Below are 15306 nucleotides of genomic sequence, written 5' to 3' on the forward strand. Positions count from 1 at the left end.
TTGAGAGCACACAACAGCAATGACAATCCTATCTCATCGGCCAAAAGCAGGCCCACACTTCCCATTGAAATACTAATAAGTTTATATTTGTTAAAATTGTTCCTTCATTTTAATTATTGTAATGTTTTTAAGTGGTTTTTGAATTACAAATAAGATATGTCCCTCCAACAGTTTGAGGGACTGTGACCTGGCCCTCTGTTTATAAAGTTTGGAGATCCCTGGTGTAGGTGAACTATAACACCAAAACTCAAGGTCAATGGCCACCAAACCCTTCCAGTATTTTCTGTTAGTCATGGGAGTTCTGTGTGCCAAGTGTGGTTCAATGCCATCATTGGTGGAGTTCAGAATGCTCATTGATTGTAGGCTAACTATACATACCAGCAACTACAACTCCCAAATGACAAAATCAATCCCCAACCCCAGCAGTATTCAAATTTGGGCATATTGGGTATTTGTGCTAAATTTGGTCGTGAATTAAAATACATGCTGCATATCAGATATATCCATTATGATTCATAACAGAAGTAAAAATACAGTTCTGCAGTAGCAATGAAAATAATGTTATGGTTGGGGTTCATCACAACATGAGGAACTGTATTAAGGGGTCACAGCCTTGGACTGCGAGAAGATCCAACCAGTCCATCCTCCAGGAAATAAAGCCCGACTGCTCATTGGAGGGAAGGATACTAGAGACAAAGCTGAAGTACTTTGGCCACATCATGAGGAGACAGCAAAGCCTAGAGAAGACAATTATGCTGGGGAAAGTGGAAGGCAAAAGGAAGAGGGGCCGACCAAGGGCAAGATGAATGGATGGCATCCTTGAAGTGACTGGACTGACCTTGAAGGAGCTGGGGGTGGTGACAGCCGACAGGGAGCTCTGGCGTGGGCTGGTCCATGAGGTCACGAAGAGTCGGAGACGACTGAACGAATGAACAACAAGCATTAGGAAGGTTGAGAAACTCTGCCCTACAGTGTGGATGCCTTAGAATCAGGAAAGGACAGAGAGAGGTGACTTAAATGGTCATAAGGTTTGGATGCCATGCCCAATGAATACAGTGGGGGGGGGGGGAGTATTTAGTCAAATACCAATTGTACAAGTTCTCCCACTTAAAAAGATGAGAGAGGCCTGTAATTGACATCATAGGTAGACCTAAACTATGAGAGACAGCTTTAGAAAACACATCTAGAAAATCCCATTCACTGATTTTTAACTAATTTATTTGAAAATTATGGTGGAAAATAAGTATTTGGACCATAACAAAAGTTCATCTCAATACTTTGTTATATATCCTTTATTGGCAATGACTGAGGTCAGACGTTTTCTGTAAGTCTTCACAAGATTGGCACACACTGTTGCTGGTATGTTGGCCCATTCCTCCATGCAGATCTCCTCTACAGCAGTGATGTTTTGGGGCTGTCGGTGGGCAACATGGACTTTCAACTCCATAGGGTTGAGATCTGGAGACTGGCTAGGCCACTCCAGGAGCTTGAAATGCTTCTTACAAAGCCACTCCTTCGTTGCCCTGATGGTGTGCTTGGGATCATTGTCATGCTGAAAGTTCCAGCCATGTTTTATCTTCAGTGCCCTTGCTGATGGAAGGAGGTTTGCACTCAAAATCTCACAATACTTGGCCCCATTCATTCTTTCATGTATATGGACCAGTCGCCCTGGTCCCTTTGTAGAGAAACAGCCCCAACTCATTATTTATTTATTATTTACAATATTTCTATACTGCTTTTCTCACCCCTAGGGGGACTCAAAGTGGTTTACACATAACTGGCAAAACTTCAATGCCATACATTGGACACTGATGCAATGCCAATCCATAACAACCACAATAATAAAATGACAATTAAGCATAAATCATAATTAGAACAGTAGGTATGGTGCTCTTTGGATGCAACTTGGCATTCTTTCTCCTCCAGACACGATGAGTCGTGTTTCTGCCAAACAGTTCTACTTTGGTTTCATCTGACCATATGACATTCTCCCAATACTCTTCTGGATCATCCAAATGCTCTCTAGCCAACTTCAGTCGGCCCCCTACATGTACCGGTTCCACAGCTTCCACAGTTGATTTTTTTCGCACCAAGCTGCTTGCCTATTGCAGATTCAATCTTCCCAGTCCGGTGCAGGGTGACAATTTTGTTTCTGGTGTCCTTCGACAGCTCTTTGCCTTCACCATTGTGGAATTTGGAGTGTGAGTGCTTGAGGTTGTGGACAGGTGTCTTTTATACTGATTACAAGTTCAGATAGGTGCCATTACTACAGGTAATGAGTGAAGGACAGAGGAGCCTGTCTGTGAAACCCAGAAATCTTGCTTGTTTGTAGGTGACCAAATACTTCTTTTCCACCATAATGTGCAAATAAATTAGTTAAAAATCAGACGTGACTTTCTGGATGTGTTTTCTCATGTTGTCTCTCATAGTTGAGGTCTACCTATGATGTCAATTACAGGCTTCTCATCTTTTTAAGCGGGAGAACTTGTACAACTGGTATCTGACTAAATACTTTTTTCCCTCCACTGTAGGTCCTATGTTTAGCCTGGAAAAGGGGCCATTGCAAGGACAGTCAAATTATCCTGGATAATATACCATGAATGTATAGGGCTTTCTTAAGGTAAGGCATACACAAGGGATAGTTTTGCCTACTCTTTCCTCTCTAATGCCTAAATATGTGAAGTGGGAGAAATGCATCGTAAGAGGGGGAATGGAATATGTCCTGGCTGGCATCTTCAGTATAGACATCCTATCCTTGTCTTCTACATTAATGATAAATTTTGACCATTGTGGGAACGGTCCCAGGTTTTGCAGTAACCTTGTCTGTCTTGCCAATGTATACACAGCCTGACTCGTTGTCCATGCATTGTTTTTATTTCTGCATCCATGATTCCCAACAATAAAACAAAAATATTATTCCTGTATAGTCCAAGGCTGTCTGGGCATGCTGTCGATTAATTCATTGTCTAAATAACTTCATTGTATTATCCCAGTTTATAATAGTGGTCCCTCCTCTCTTGTGCTTTTAGTTTTTCAAAATATGATACAGACTTACAACCATTTCTATATGAATTTTTCTCTTTCGGTCCCTCCAGGTAGCTTTAGACATGAACTCCCACAATTCCTCACCATGGTTGGGGCTGAAGGGAACTTTAGGCAAAAGTATCTGGAAGTCCTATTGATTCTTTCCCACCCTCCCCCAAATGTATTACTGTTTCAGGTTTCGAATGTAGAGTCTACATTGGAGACAGCTAAGTTGGTAAGTTCTGGAAATAGTTCAGTATACGCTTTGCGTTTTTGGTGTCCCAGTCATGCAGTCTCAAAGGTCCTTCACAGACAGTGATGTATTTCTGCAACATTTTCGCTCCTGTCTCTCGGAAGTCCAGAGCCATATTGGGTGCTCTGCTTTCTGATCTGGGATCCGTGCTTTGAACTGGTTCCTTTCCTTCTCCACAGTACTTCAGTCCCCAGTAACACATTTCTCCACAGTACATCATAGCCAGCAGATGGGTATCACTATATATTCCTGCCAAAGAGAAAAGAATATCCAAATTAATTGGACAAAATCGTAGAGAGGCAGGGATTTATTTTATTATTATTATTTTTGCCCTGGGAACTTTACAATTAACCACTTTCCCCAGTCAAATGGTGCTTCCTGGTGCTTTTTCTCTCTAGGAGAAAGTCCCAACCATTGGTTCTCCAGGTGTTTTGGACTTCAGCTCCCAGAAACCCCAGCCACTTGACCAACATCCAGGAATTTTGGGAACTGAAGTCCAAAACATGGATTACCATGTTTATACCCCACTCTTCTCATTCCAAAGGGGACTCAGAGCGGCTTATGGATTGTGGCAAAAATGCAATGTTGCATCATACACACAACAATTATAACATACACACAACTATATTTCATTCTCCCTGGTCCAGAATGAGCCTCAAAGCTTTCAATTTTTGTAGATGAGACCCCCCATTACCAAAATCTCTGTGAAACACAAAGGTTTTATTCACGTTTTTTATTTACATGTTGGCTTGTCATTTATTGCCAATTTCCATGCTTCCTTATACCACTCTTCTATTTGTATATTTCCCTTTTCCACTTCCTTGCTATAAGCAGTCTTGCTATTGTGATTAAGTTTGTTATCACATCTTTGTCCTCTTTTTCAGTTGTTTATTATTATATTATATAATGATAATAAAGCTATACTAGGACTTCTTTCTATTTTATAATTCATTATATCCTCTACCTCTCTAAATACTTTCCGCCCAAAATTATTTACATATGTACACTGCCACTACATATATATGTATATATGTTCCCAATTCTTGGCATCCTCTCCAGCAAATCTGTGAACAGTTTTTATTTATTTATTTAAATCGTTTATATTCCGCCCTTCTCACCCCAAAGGGGACTCAGGGCGGAGCACAGCAAATATATGGCAAACATTCAATGCTGAGACACAAATTCTTATATACATACATAAACATTAAAAACATTTATCAAAATATTCAAATACACCATTTAAAACCATCCTAGTCATCCACGTCAAATCTAATTGGACTGGTAATCTTCCTACTTCTGCTTTATTGACCTGTCCCAAAAGCTTGGTCCCACAGCCAAGTTTTTACCATCCTTCTAAAGGACAGGAGGGAGGGGGCCAACCTGATATCACCAGGAAGGGAGTTCCATAGCCGGGGAGCAATCACAGAGAAGGCCCTATCTCTCATCCCCACCAATTGTGCTTGTGACAATGGCAGGACACATTTATAGATATTTGTTATTCTTATTGACGTTAGATACCATTTCTGTATTAACATAGAGTAATTTTCTTTAACCCGTATTGATCAATTTTTCAAATGTCTTTGTCCCCATCCTCAAGTCATTTCCATCTTACAGTAGCCAAAAGGTGGCTCTATCACAAGAGCTTTATTTGTGATAGATTTTGCTATTGCTTTCCTCTGAGGCTGAGAGAATGTGACCTGCCCAAGGTCTTCCAATAAGTTTCCAGGGCCTAGTGTGGATTCAAACCCTAATCTTCCAGAGTCCTACACTGAAACCTTTGTAACATACTGACTACAGCCTACAAGGTGGGGGAGAATTGATCCCATCTCTAGCACAGTAGCCCATCACTGTTTTGCAGTTAGAGTGACTCGCTCAGTTGCCAGTGACCACAAGTGAGAGACATCTATGTGTATCTGTACTGAAAAATGTGTGTTTAAAATTATTTTAAGATGCTTGGGGAACACACCTTAGGTGAAAAACAGCATATACATTAAATGTTCTTAATTGAAACAGTGAAATCTTTGGGCACAATTCAAGCACAAAACCAGCTATGGTGCTCCATGTTGAATGTGCAAACCCTGTTTTAAAGCCCCAGTTGGCCAAGAAAGTGTTTCTTTGGAAATGAATCTCTGCACTCATATCATCATAACTGTGAGTAGAATTTTAAGCTCAGAAATATGTGGAGAAAGAATTTGAAATGCCAAAGATGGGGGAAGGGAGGAAAGGAAAATAATGCAGGCCTCAAAATCATACAAAGGCACCACCTTAACAGAAACTATTGAGCATGGATTTACATTGTGGTACAATTATCATTTTTTTGCTGTAAAAACTCGATCTGCCTTTCTCTTTGGTTTGTTCAGTTGCAAAATGAACATATCTAATGGTAGCACATAACCATTATTCTTTTCTGTTCCAGTTTCTTAGTGCAATTGAGAAAGCATATTTCTGTTTGTGATCTTTCAAAATAAGTTGCAAAACTTGAGATGAGATTTAGCACCATACAGAACATATACAATCTCAAATTGCTTTGGTTTGAGCAGTACACTATGACTCTGGAGACCAGGGACTGAAACCATGGAAACCCAACTGGGTGACCTTTTACAAGTCACACTCTCTCAGCCCCATAGGAAGGCAAAGACAAATTCCCCTTGCACAAATCTTGCTGAGAAAACTCATAGAGCTGCCAGTTTGAAAACTACTTGGAGGCGCAAAACAAAGACATGTACCTTCATGGATCAATCTTGCTGTGTCTGCATCCCCAAATGAGACCTCTTCTTCTGTGTTATCAGAACATCTAAATCCAAGCATTGTCACCAAATAATGGATTCCTTCACTAAGAAACTGAAAGAAGAAAACAAAATTACAGCCTCTAGATCAGAAGTTCTTGCCCCTTTCTTTACCAGGGACCCTCTTTAAATAATAATAATAATAATAATAATAATAATAATAATAATAATAATAATAATAATTTCTCTCATCATGGCTCAAGGCGGTTTACAAGATTGTAAAACACATCTTCACTGAAAATCATTCTTTAAAATAAAAATATTAAATATATATTTCTACAAGATACATATTAAAATACACAAAACAGAGATTAAACGTAAGATGCAAGTTTAAAATTCGTCATTTTGTTGCTGCAGACCACCAAGACTTAAGATTTAAACCCCTATTGCACATCAAATATTTATTCAAAGTTGTTCCTGAAGAGTCTTCAAATTTACAGAGTAAGTACATTGCCACCTGCTGGGGGATCCACAGACCACAGATTAAGAACCACTGTTCCAGACCAATGTAACAAGACAAATGATTTGTGTCAACTATTTTATGCTTAGAAACATGCATGAAAAAATGTTATCTTTCTACATATGAGAGAAACCAAGCTCAATAAAACTGATGAGGTAGTTGTCCCTTATTTACTTGATCAGACATTAAAGATCTTTGTTCACCTTATTTCTGACAATGGTGTCAAGCAAGAGGGATACCTCAAAGATGCAACAACTGCTATCTTTAGAGAATTTCTTTTGAGCTCCACAGGAATTATTATTACAAATTCAAGACAATAAAAAATCAGTTACGCATTTTTACCTGGCCTTGGAAGTACTTTCCACTGAACTCAATATAATGTACTTCTGAGTAGATAGACATGTTGACAATTATAACCTACAAGCAAGTTACTTTTCTGGAATCAACTCCAGGGTATCCTTACAGGAGTAACCAATTTTATCACGGCTATTAAAAAAACAGAAGATGATGTACTCAAATTGGAATATGAACACGGAACGGCTAAGATGATGTAAATGGATGAGGAATTGAACTGGAACACATTGTTTATATAGATTCTAACAGTTTTTATTGCTTCTATGTTTTATATGTATTTATGATGTGATTTAATTGCTTTTAACTGATATATGTATGTATGTACATGGAATCGAATAGTTGCCGGTCTGTACGCTGCCCTGAGTTGCATTTGGGCTGAAATGACGTAAATAAATAAATACCTTTTTAAGCAGCTCAGTCTTCTCCGTCAACCATTCTTTCCTGCTTTTAACAGTATGGCAAAACATGTAGAGTAAAGCCCCTCTCCTCCAGTAAAGACATTCCAGCAGTTCTGTACCAAGCACCGAAAGTGGCTAAAAATGAGGGAACAGGGAGAGAAAGACACCTTTATCAATCACATTACTTTATGATAAAGAGTGATAGAATGCAGTATAGTTGTAACCTGCTGGTTGAGCAAGTTTTAAAAAACAAATATTAAGAAAACAAAAGCCCCTTTGTGGTGTTTGTGGGTTGGACTGAAAATCTGAGAGTTCAATTCTCTGCTTGGTCATGGAAATCCACTGGCTGACCTTGGACAAGCTATAATTTCAACCTCAGAGGCAGGCAAAGGCAAGCTTTTTAAAACTAATCTTGCTATGAAAACCTGATTATAGATTCAGAGTTCCCATAAGTTGGGAATGACTTGAAGACGTGTAAAAGCAACACAGAAAAACAACAGGATAATGCTGTAAAGATGAAAGGGCCTCATTGTTTTGGGACCGTGTGGATTTTTAAAAATTAGAACTTGTAGTTCAGGCTTAGTACTCACTTCCTGAGATGTGCTGTTTTCTTTGACCAAGATTTCTGGCTCTGAAAGTACATTAATTAATTCTTCAACTTTGTGCAAAGAAGACTCCTCTGGAAATTCTTCATCCACAAGCTGATTTTCCTCAAAGTATGTGATATCCAATGCAGCCTTTAGAAAGGAGGAAAAATATGAGTTCTGTGACAGTTTTCCATGGGTGACAGACAATCTTTATCAAGATAAGCTCTCAGAGATCCTGAGAAAACACAGTGTTTAGGCTGATATTTAGTGCATCATTTTCTACAACTCCCCCATCATTTTGTTGCACAATTTCCAACCAAAGACTCCTAAACTAAAAGTTTAAAAGGATATCATGCAAAAGTTGAGTTTATCAAGTCCAGCAGCAAGCTGAAGTCGATTTGGATGTCGGTTTACTGCGCAACATGCTGGAATTCATTTTCCAAGATCAGGACTGCATCTTTAACTATATCAGGACTGGAGAACATGTGGCCCAAATTATGTTGCCAGACTGCATGTCCCAGAAGTCATACACAGGCAATAGTGCGAGATTATGGGAGTTGCACTCCAGCATCTGGAGGACCATGTATTAACAATATATATAGCTTGACAACTTTTACATTCAACACCGCAATCATTTTCTGTAATCCCAGTTATATGTTTGGTTCCCATTACTTCTGCTCAAGTCTCAATTTAAAAATAAGTTTTGTAAATATTGCTATAATATGCCTGATGTTCCTGTATTAACCTGTTGTACTTGCATCATCAAATGGAAGGGTCTTTTGAAGCAGCTTGGGACATTTGGCCCTCCAAATAAATTACTAATCCCACCATGCCTCAATATTTTCCCCTTTACACTGATCATTTAATGGCTAGGCAATCAATGTTCACAAAAGTATGGTAAAGAAAGCCCTTCAATGCACATCAGTACTCTGTTTAATCACCATCTGGCCCACAAACTGGTTCCAGGATTTTCTACTTAGTCATCTGCACAGCAAAACCACTTTCTTCACTATTAATTGGAAGTGATCAGTGTAGATGTTCCCATTGTCCAGAGTGGCTAGGATTGATGGGCATTTGAATTCAACAACAGCTAGCAGGTTCCCGCAATACAAATCCTTCTCTTCCAAAAGAGATCGTAACACAGCGAAGGTGCCCGGTTTTCTTTTTAGTGCTTCATGCAGGTTTGCAGTTGGAATTCAATTCGTGGTGTACTTTCCTTTACACCACCCTCACAAGCCCAATAGGGCTACTGACTTTGTGCAGAGTTCTGGAGTGCTGGTGAGCTGTTGCCCCTAAAACGCAAGCACCTTTCTGGTATTTTGAGTTGTAACCCTCATTAGCCCTAGCTCATATGGCCAATGGTGAAAGTCTCAAATTCTGGCTTAAAAATATCAGAGGCTCAAAACAAATCCATTCATAGTTTGGTTTCTGTACAATTGATAAGCAGAAACTTAACTTTTCATTCCCAGTATATTAAGGCTGATGCAGATATGACAGAGTTGATGTCATAATTTTGGTCAACTGCAAAGCATTCTTTTCATACTAGTTTATTTTTCAATTAAAAATATCTTTATTCTCCAATACAATGCATTCTTAGGGTGTCTTCAAACATACTTCAGTGAAACATGTTTCCAAACACTTCATCACACTAGAGAAAAAAATCCACTTAAAATCCAGTTTCTGCCTCCTGCAGAATTTTGGGATTTGTAGTTTAGTGAGGCTGTTAAAGGCTCCTCCCTAAACTACAAACCCCAGAATTCTGCAGGAGGCAGAAACCAGATTTTAACTGGATTTTTTCTCTAGTGTGATGAGCCAGCCCATGTGTTTGGATCTAAAATACTGATGATTCTTAAAACCCAATTATTCATTAAACACAATACCTGTGTATAAAGTTGCAAAAACTTGGGAAGTGTGAAGTTTTCTCTGTGTTCTTCAGACAGGGCTGTTAAGCGTTCCAGTGTAGCAGAAGCCTGCATTAAGAAGGAATCTGTTGGTGGTGGGAGACAAAAATGATGCTGAAAGAGAACAAAACTAACTGCAGAATTCATAGATAACAATATTCTCTCAACAAATTATAGGTATTACAGAGCAACCTTTGAAATTGCAGTGAATTGTGCTCACTGCAGATTATTTTCTTGTTGAAGTGATATAGGAAAAAAGTTAAAAATGACACTTTCACGACCAAATAAGAACATACAACAAGAGTATTTATGATTCTCTAATTGAGAAATCCAGCCTTTTCAGGAAGTGCTGGGGATAACATTGGACTAAATCAGTCTGTGGACCACCAGTGGTCCGCAAGAGCTAAAATATGGTCCACAGCCTCACTGTTTCTACACCATTGCAATGGGAGTGACTGGTCTCACGAAACCCTCTTAAAGTTTTGAAGATTATTAAATATGGTTTTCTGTGGGTGAGCAGATGGTGACTACAGGATGGCATATATTCTGTATTAGAAAATAGAGCTGGTGTAGTCTATCCAATGAAATGTTCTGAATCAGCACCCAAATAACTAAACCAAATCTAAAGTTGACCAAACACTGATTCGTAACTCCTTTGGTACAAATGTTGGAGACTGGTCCTTGGTCAAAAAAAAAAAAAAAGTTGGGAACTACTGGACTACATGGACCCATGATCACAGAATCACAGAAGAATAGAGTTGGAAGGGACCACATGGGCCATCTATTCCAACCCCCTGCCATGCAGGAAAAGCACTGACAATCAATATGGAGGCACTACACTTATTTATTATTTATTTATTTATTATTTGCATTTGTTAACCGCCACTCTCAGCCCGAAGGCGACTCGTGGCGGTGTACAGAACATAGAACATAAAGACAACAATTACAATAGATCAGGACCATAACACATATCTTACTAACACACAACTAATTAAGCTAAAAATCCGCTTCGTCTTGTTTGAATCATAATCAATCTCGTAGTCATAGTCCATTCCGGTGGTCATTCCAAAACAACGCACTTAATTGAAGGCCTTTTCGAAGAGCCAGGTTTTCAGGCCCTTGCGGAAGGCCATGAGGGAAGGCGCCTGTCTGATTTCAGCAGGGAGGGAGTTCCACAGCCGGGGGGCCACCACCGAGAAGGCCCGCTCTCTAGTCCCCGCCAGGCGTGCCTGTGAGGCAGGCGGGACCGAGAGAAGGGCCTCCCCGGACGATCTCAAGGTCCTCGTGGGCTCGTAGGCCGAGATGCGGTACTCAAGGTATTTTGGGCCGGAACCGTTTAGGGCTTTGTAGGTTAGCACCAGCACCTTAAATTGGGCCCGGTAGCTGATCGGCAGCCAGTGGAGCTGGGACAGCAAGGGCGTTGTGCGCTCCCTGCGTCCCGCTCCGGTTAACAACATGGCTGCCGCGCGCTGGACTAGCTGGAGCTTCCGGGCCGTCTTCAAGGGCAGCCCCACGTAGAGAGCGTTGCAGTAGTCGAGGCGGGATGTGACCAAAGCGTGTACCACCGTGGCCAAGTCAGACTTCCCAAGATACGGGCGCAGCTGGCGCACGAGCCGAAGCTGTGCAAATGCTCCCCTGGTCACCGCTGAAACCTGGGGATCCAGGCTCAGCGATGAGTCCAGGGTCACACCCAAGCTGCGAACCTGCGCCTTCAAGGGGAGTGCGACCCCGTCCAGCACAGGCTGTAACCCTATACCCTGTTCGGCCTTGCGACTGACCAGGAGTACCTCTGTCTTGTCTGGATTTAATTTCAGTTTGTTCGCCCTCATCCAGACCGTCACAGCGGCCAGGCACCGGTTCAGGACTTCGACAGCCTCCTTAGTAGCAGGTGGGAAGGAGTGACAGAGTTGGACGTCATCTGCGTACAGGTGACACCGCACCCCGAAACTCCGGATGATCTCACCCAGCGGCTTCATGTAGATGTTAAACAGCATGGGGGACAGTATGGACAGTATTAGTTAAGTGGGTCAAAAAAAGAAAACTGTTAGGAGTTAGCAGGAAAATGCCACATACAATGAAATGTGGAATGGGAATGTTGACTATATTAAGGTAACAGACTTTACACTGCATTATCATCAATATAGACATGTATATCAATTCAGAAGGACATTGTGCCCTTCCCACAGACATATAACCCTGAATATCAAGGCAGATAATGCACAATGTCTGATCTGAACTGGGTTATCTGAGTCCACACTACCATATAATCCAGTTCTATGTGGATTTTATACAACTGTGTGAAAAGGACCATTTACATAATCAAAAAACCCTTAAACAAACAAATTCAGGTCTCATGTTAGGGGCAGGTTTCAACCATTGACCCAAAAACAATCTAGACTTAATCATTTTATTTCTTAAAATATTTATCATCTGTATCATGAGATATCAGGTGGTCCACATTTAAAACCATATAGACAATTTAAGAATGTTACACTTAAATACAATTACATGATTAGGATTGGAGACTCGGTATCTACAATTATCTATATAAATAAAAATGTAATGTTTGTCTGTGGGATTAGCGTAACTCAAAAACCACTGGACGAATTGACACCAAATTTGGACACAATACACCTATCAGGCCAATGAATGATCATTAGGCCTGGGTAACAATGGAAAAAATTGTTTCTAAAATCAATTCGTTTTTGGGGGGTTTTGCGTTTCGATATTTAAAAGAATTCCGAAATTTTTCTTTTAAAAAGTTCGATATTTACGAAATTTCGTAAATGTAAAAAAAATTACGAAACATTAACAAAACAAATACGAAACAATAACGAATCGATTCGTTAATGGCGGACGCGACCGTGCAATACGCTAAAAAACCTCCAAATGGGACAGGGGGAACTTCTGAAGCTTCCCTCTCCCTCTGTTGTTGACTGTTGGTGTGATATTATAATTTTTTTTCACTAATTAAACAAAAAACAATTATAAAACTTGCCCCAGACATGCGGAAATAATAACGAAACGACCTCAAACCGATAACGAAACAAATACATAACGAATCCGAAGCATTTACGAAACGAATTTAAAAATTTGTTTCGTTTTTAAGTTGCTCCAGAATGGTTCGTTATCGCTTCGTTATTAAAAAAATAACGAATTTTTAACGAATTACGAATTAACGAAACGAAATCGCCCAGCCCTAATGACCATCACTCATAAAAACACTGGGAAACACAGCAGAAGAGACTTAAAAAGCCAAAAATTCAAAAATACACATGCACAAAACCACATATATACACAAACACACATATATACACATATATACATACACATAACACATATACACAAACTAGGCCACAGCAACGCGCGGCAGAGGATGGCTATATAAATAAAAATGTAACGTTTGTTTGTGGGATTAGCGTAACTCAAAAACCACTGTACGAATTGACACCAAATTTGGACACAATACACCTATCAGGCCAACAAGTGGGCATCACTCATAAAAACACTGGAAAACGCGGCAGGAAAGACTTTAAAAGCCAAAAAAAAAAAAACATACATTACAACACATGCGCAAAACCACACACACACACATATGCAAACACACTTATTTGTTGTTGTTCATTCGTTCAGTCGTCTCCGACTCTTCATGACCTCATGGACCAGCCCACGCCAGAGCTCCCTGTCGGCCGTCACCACCCCCAGCTCCTTCAAGGTCAGTCCAGTCACTTCAAGGATGCCATCCATCCATCTTGCCCTTGGTCGGCCCCTCTTCCTTTTACCTTCCACTTTCCCCAGCATAATTGCCTTCTCTAGGCTTTGCAGTCTCCTCATGATGTGGCCAAAGTACTTCCACTTTGTCTCTAGTATCCTTCCCTCCAGTGAGCAGTCGGGCTTTATTTCCTGGAGGATGGACTAGTTGGATCTTCTCGCAGTCCAAGGCACTCTCAGCACTTTCCTCCAACACCACAGCTCAAAAGCATCGATCTTCCTTCGCTCAGCCTTCCCTAAGGTCCAGCTCTCACATCCGTAGGTTACTACAGGGAATACCATGGCTTTGACTAGGCGGATCTTTGTTGCCAGTCTGATGTCTCTACTCTTTACTATTTTATCGAGACTGGACATTGCTCTCCTCCCAAGAAGTAAGCGTCTTCTGATTTCCTGGCCACAGTCTGCATCTGCAGTAATCTTTGCACCTAGAAATACAAAGTCTGTCACGGCCTCCACATTTTCTCCCTCTATTTTCCAGTTGTCAATAGTTGTTGTTGCCATAATCTTGGGTTTTTTTATGTTTAGCTGCTTTTGCGCTTTCTTCTTTCACCTTGATTAGAAGGCTCCTCAGCTCCTCCTCGCTTTTGGCCACACACACATTTATACATACACATATATACACACACAAAACACATATACACAGCCTGGGCCACAGCAACACGTGGCAGGGAACGGCTAGTATGCATATATATATATATATATATATATATATATATACACACACACACACACCCCACACACACATATATGAAATGTGTGACATGTTATGGTCCTTGAAACACAAGCAGGATCCACACTGGGTGGGACCTTGTGGTAGGGGGCATCTACACTGCATAATTATTGCAGTTTCGCACCATTTGAGCTGCCATGGCTTAGTGCTGTGGAATGCTGGGAGGTGTAATTTGGCACTATTTGGTAGAATAAAGCAAAAGACCTTGTAAAACTACAACTCACAGGATTCCCATAGCATTGAGGCACTATAAAGTGGGGTCAAACTGCATAAATTCTACAGGCATGAGCCATCTTTGGTCCTCCCTCCAGGTGTTTTGGACTTCAACTCCCACAATTCCTAACAGCCGGTAGGCTGTTAGGAATTGTGGGAGTTGAAGTCCAAAACACCCGGAGGGAGGGCCAAAGATGGCCCATGCCTGGTGTAGATGCACTTTCAAAGGCCTAAAGCAGTGCTTCCTAGTCTTCTGTCCTCCAGATGTCTTTGGGACTTCAACTCCCAGAAGCCCCTTCTAGCTTGGGCAATTGAGAGGAATTCTGGGAGTTGAAGTCCAAAATACCTGGTTGGGGAAAGACTAACTACCACTGCTCCAAATGAGGGAGGAGTTGGGAGGAACTAAAGCTCAGGCAGCGATGGAGCTTACCATCCGTGCGCCCTCCTCTGCTCCAGCGCTGCAGCCTCGCTTTCAGCCCCGAGAGCCGCTCCTGCAAAGCAGCCGAGAAGCCCACTTCTGCCATAAGGAGAGCCTCACGTGACCCAAGCCTGGGCTCTCCTCTCACGTGACCACACTCTCCTCCTTAGCCACGCCCCTAACACTACCTAGTGTTCTGCAAGGGCAGGGTTTCTCCGAATGACGTCAAAGTGACTACTCCGCAACTGGGACAAAGATATAAGAATCGTATAGAATGACGCGCTCACCAAGATTTCCGGGTCGTGTTTACCAAAGTGGATGCTGTACAAAAGCAAGGCTACATCTAACTAGCCTGAATGCAGTTTAGTGCTATGGAGTTGTAGTTTTGCGAGGTCTTTAGTCTTCTCTGCC

At 41.0% G+C, this 15306-nt stretch overlaps 1 protein-coding gene across 3 annotated transcripts; it reads right to left on the reverse strand.

The window, feature by feature from the left end:
* Nucleotides 1-2852: 2852 nt before the first annotated feature.
* Nucleotides 2853-15066, reverse strand: RIMOC1 (RAB7A interacting MON1-CCZ1 complex subunit 1). Of its 3 annotated transcripts, none has more exons than XM_060761439.2 (6): nucleotides 14908-15066; nucleotides 9743-9849; nucleotides 7866-8012; nucleotides 7279-7410; nucleotides 6004-6118; nucleotides 2853-3526 (listed from the first exon to the last, which is right to left on the reverse strand). In XM_060761439.2, the coding sequence occupies exons 1-6, from the start codon at nucleotides 14999-15001 to the stop codon at nucleotides 3252-3254; spliced, it is 870 nt and encodes a 289-aa protein (XP_060617422.2). In that variant the 5' UTR covers nucleotides 15002-15066; the 3' UTR covers nucleotides 2853-3251. The 3 variants fall into 3 exon arrangements, with proteins under 3 accessions (XP_060617422.2, XP_060617423.2, XP_060617424.2); XM_060761440.2 differs by having other exon boundaries at nucleotides 9743-9877; nucleotides 14908-14996; XM_060761441.2 differs by having other exon boundaries at nucleotides 9743-9832; nucleotides 14908-14994.
* Between the last annotated feature and the right edge of the window lie 240 nt (nucleotides 15067-15306).

This window comes from Anolis sagrei, chromosome 2, assembly GCF_037176765.1.
Source record: "Anolis sagrei isolate rAnoSag1 chromosome 2, rAnoSag1.mat, whole genome shotgun sequence".
Lineage (NCBI taxonomy): Eukaryota > Metazoa > Chordata > Lepidosauria > Squamata > Dactyloidae > Anolis > Anolis sagrei.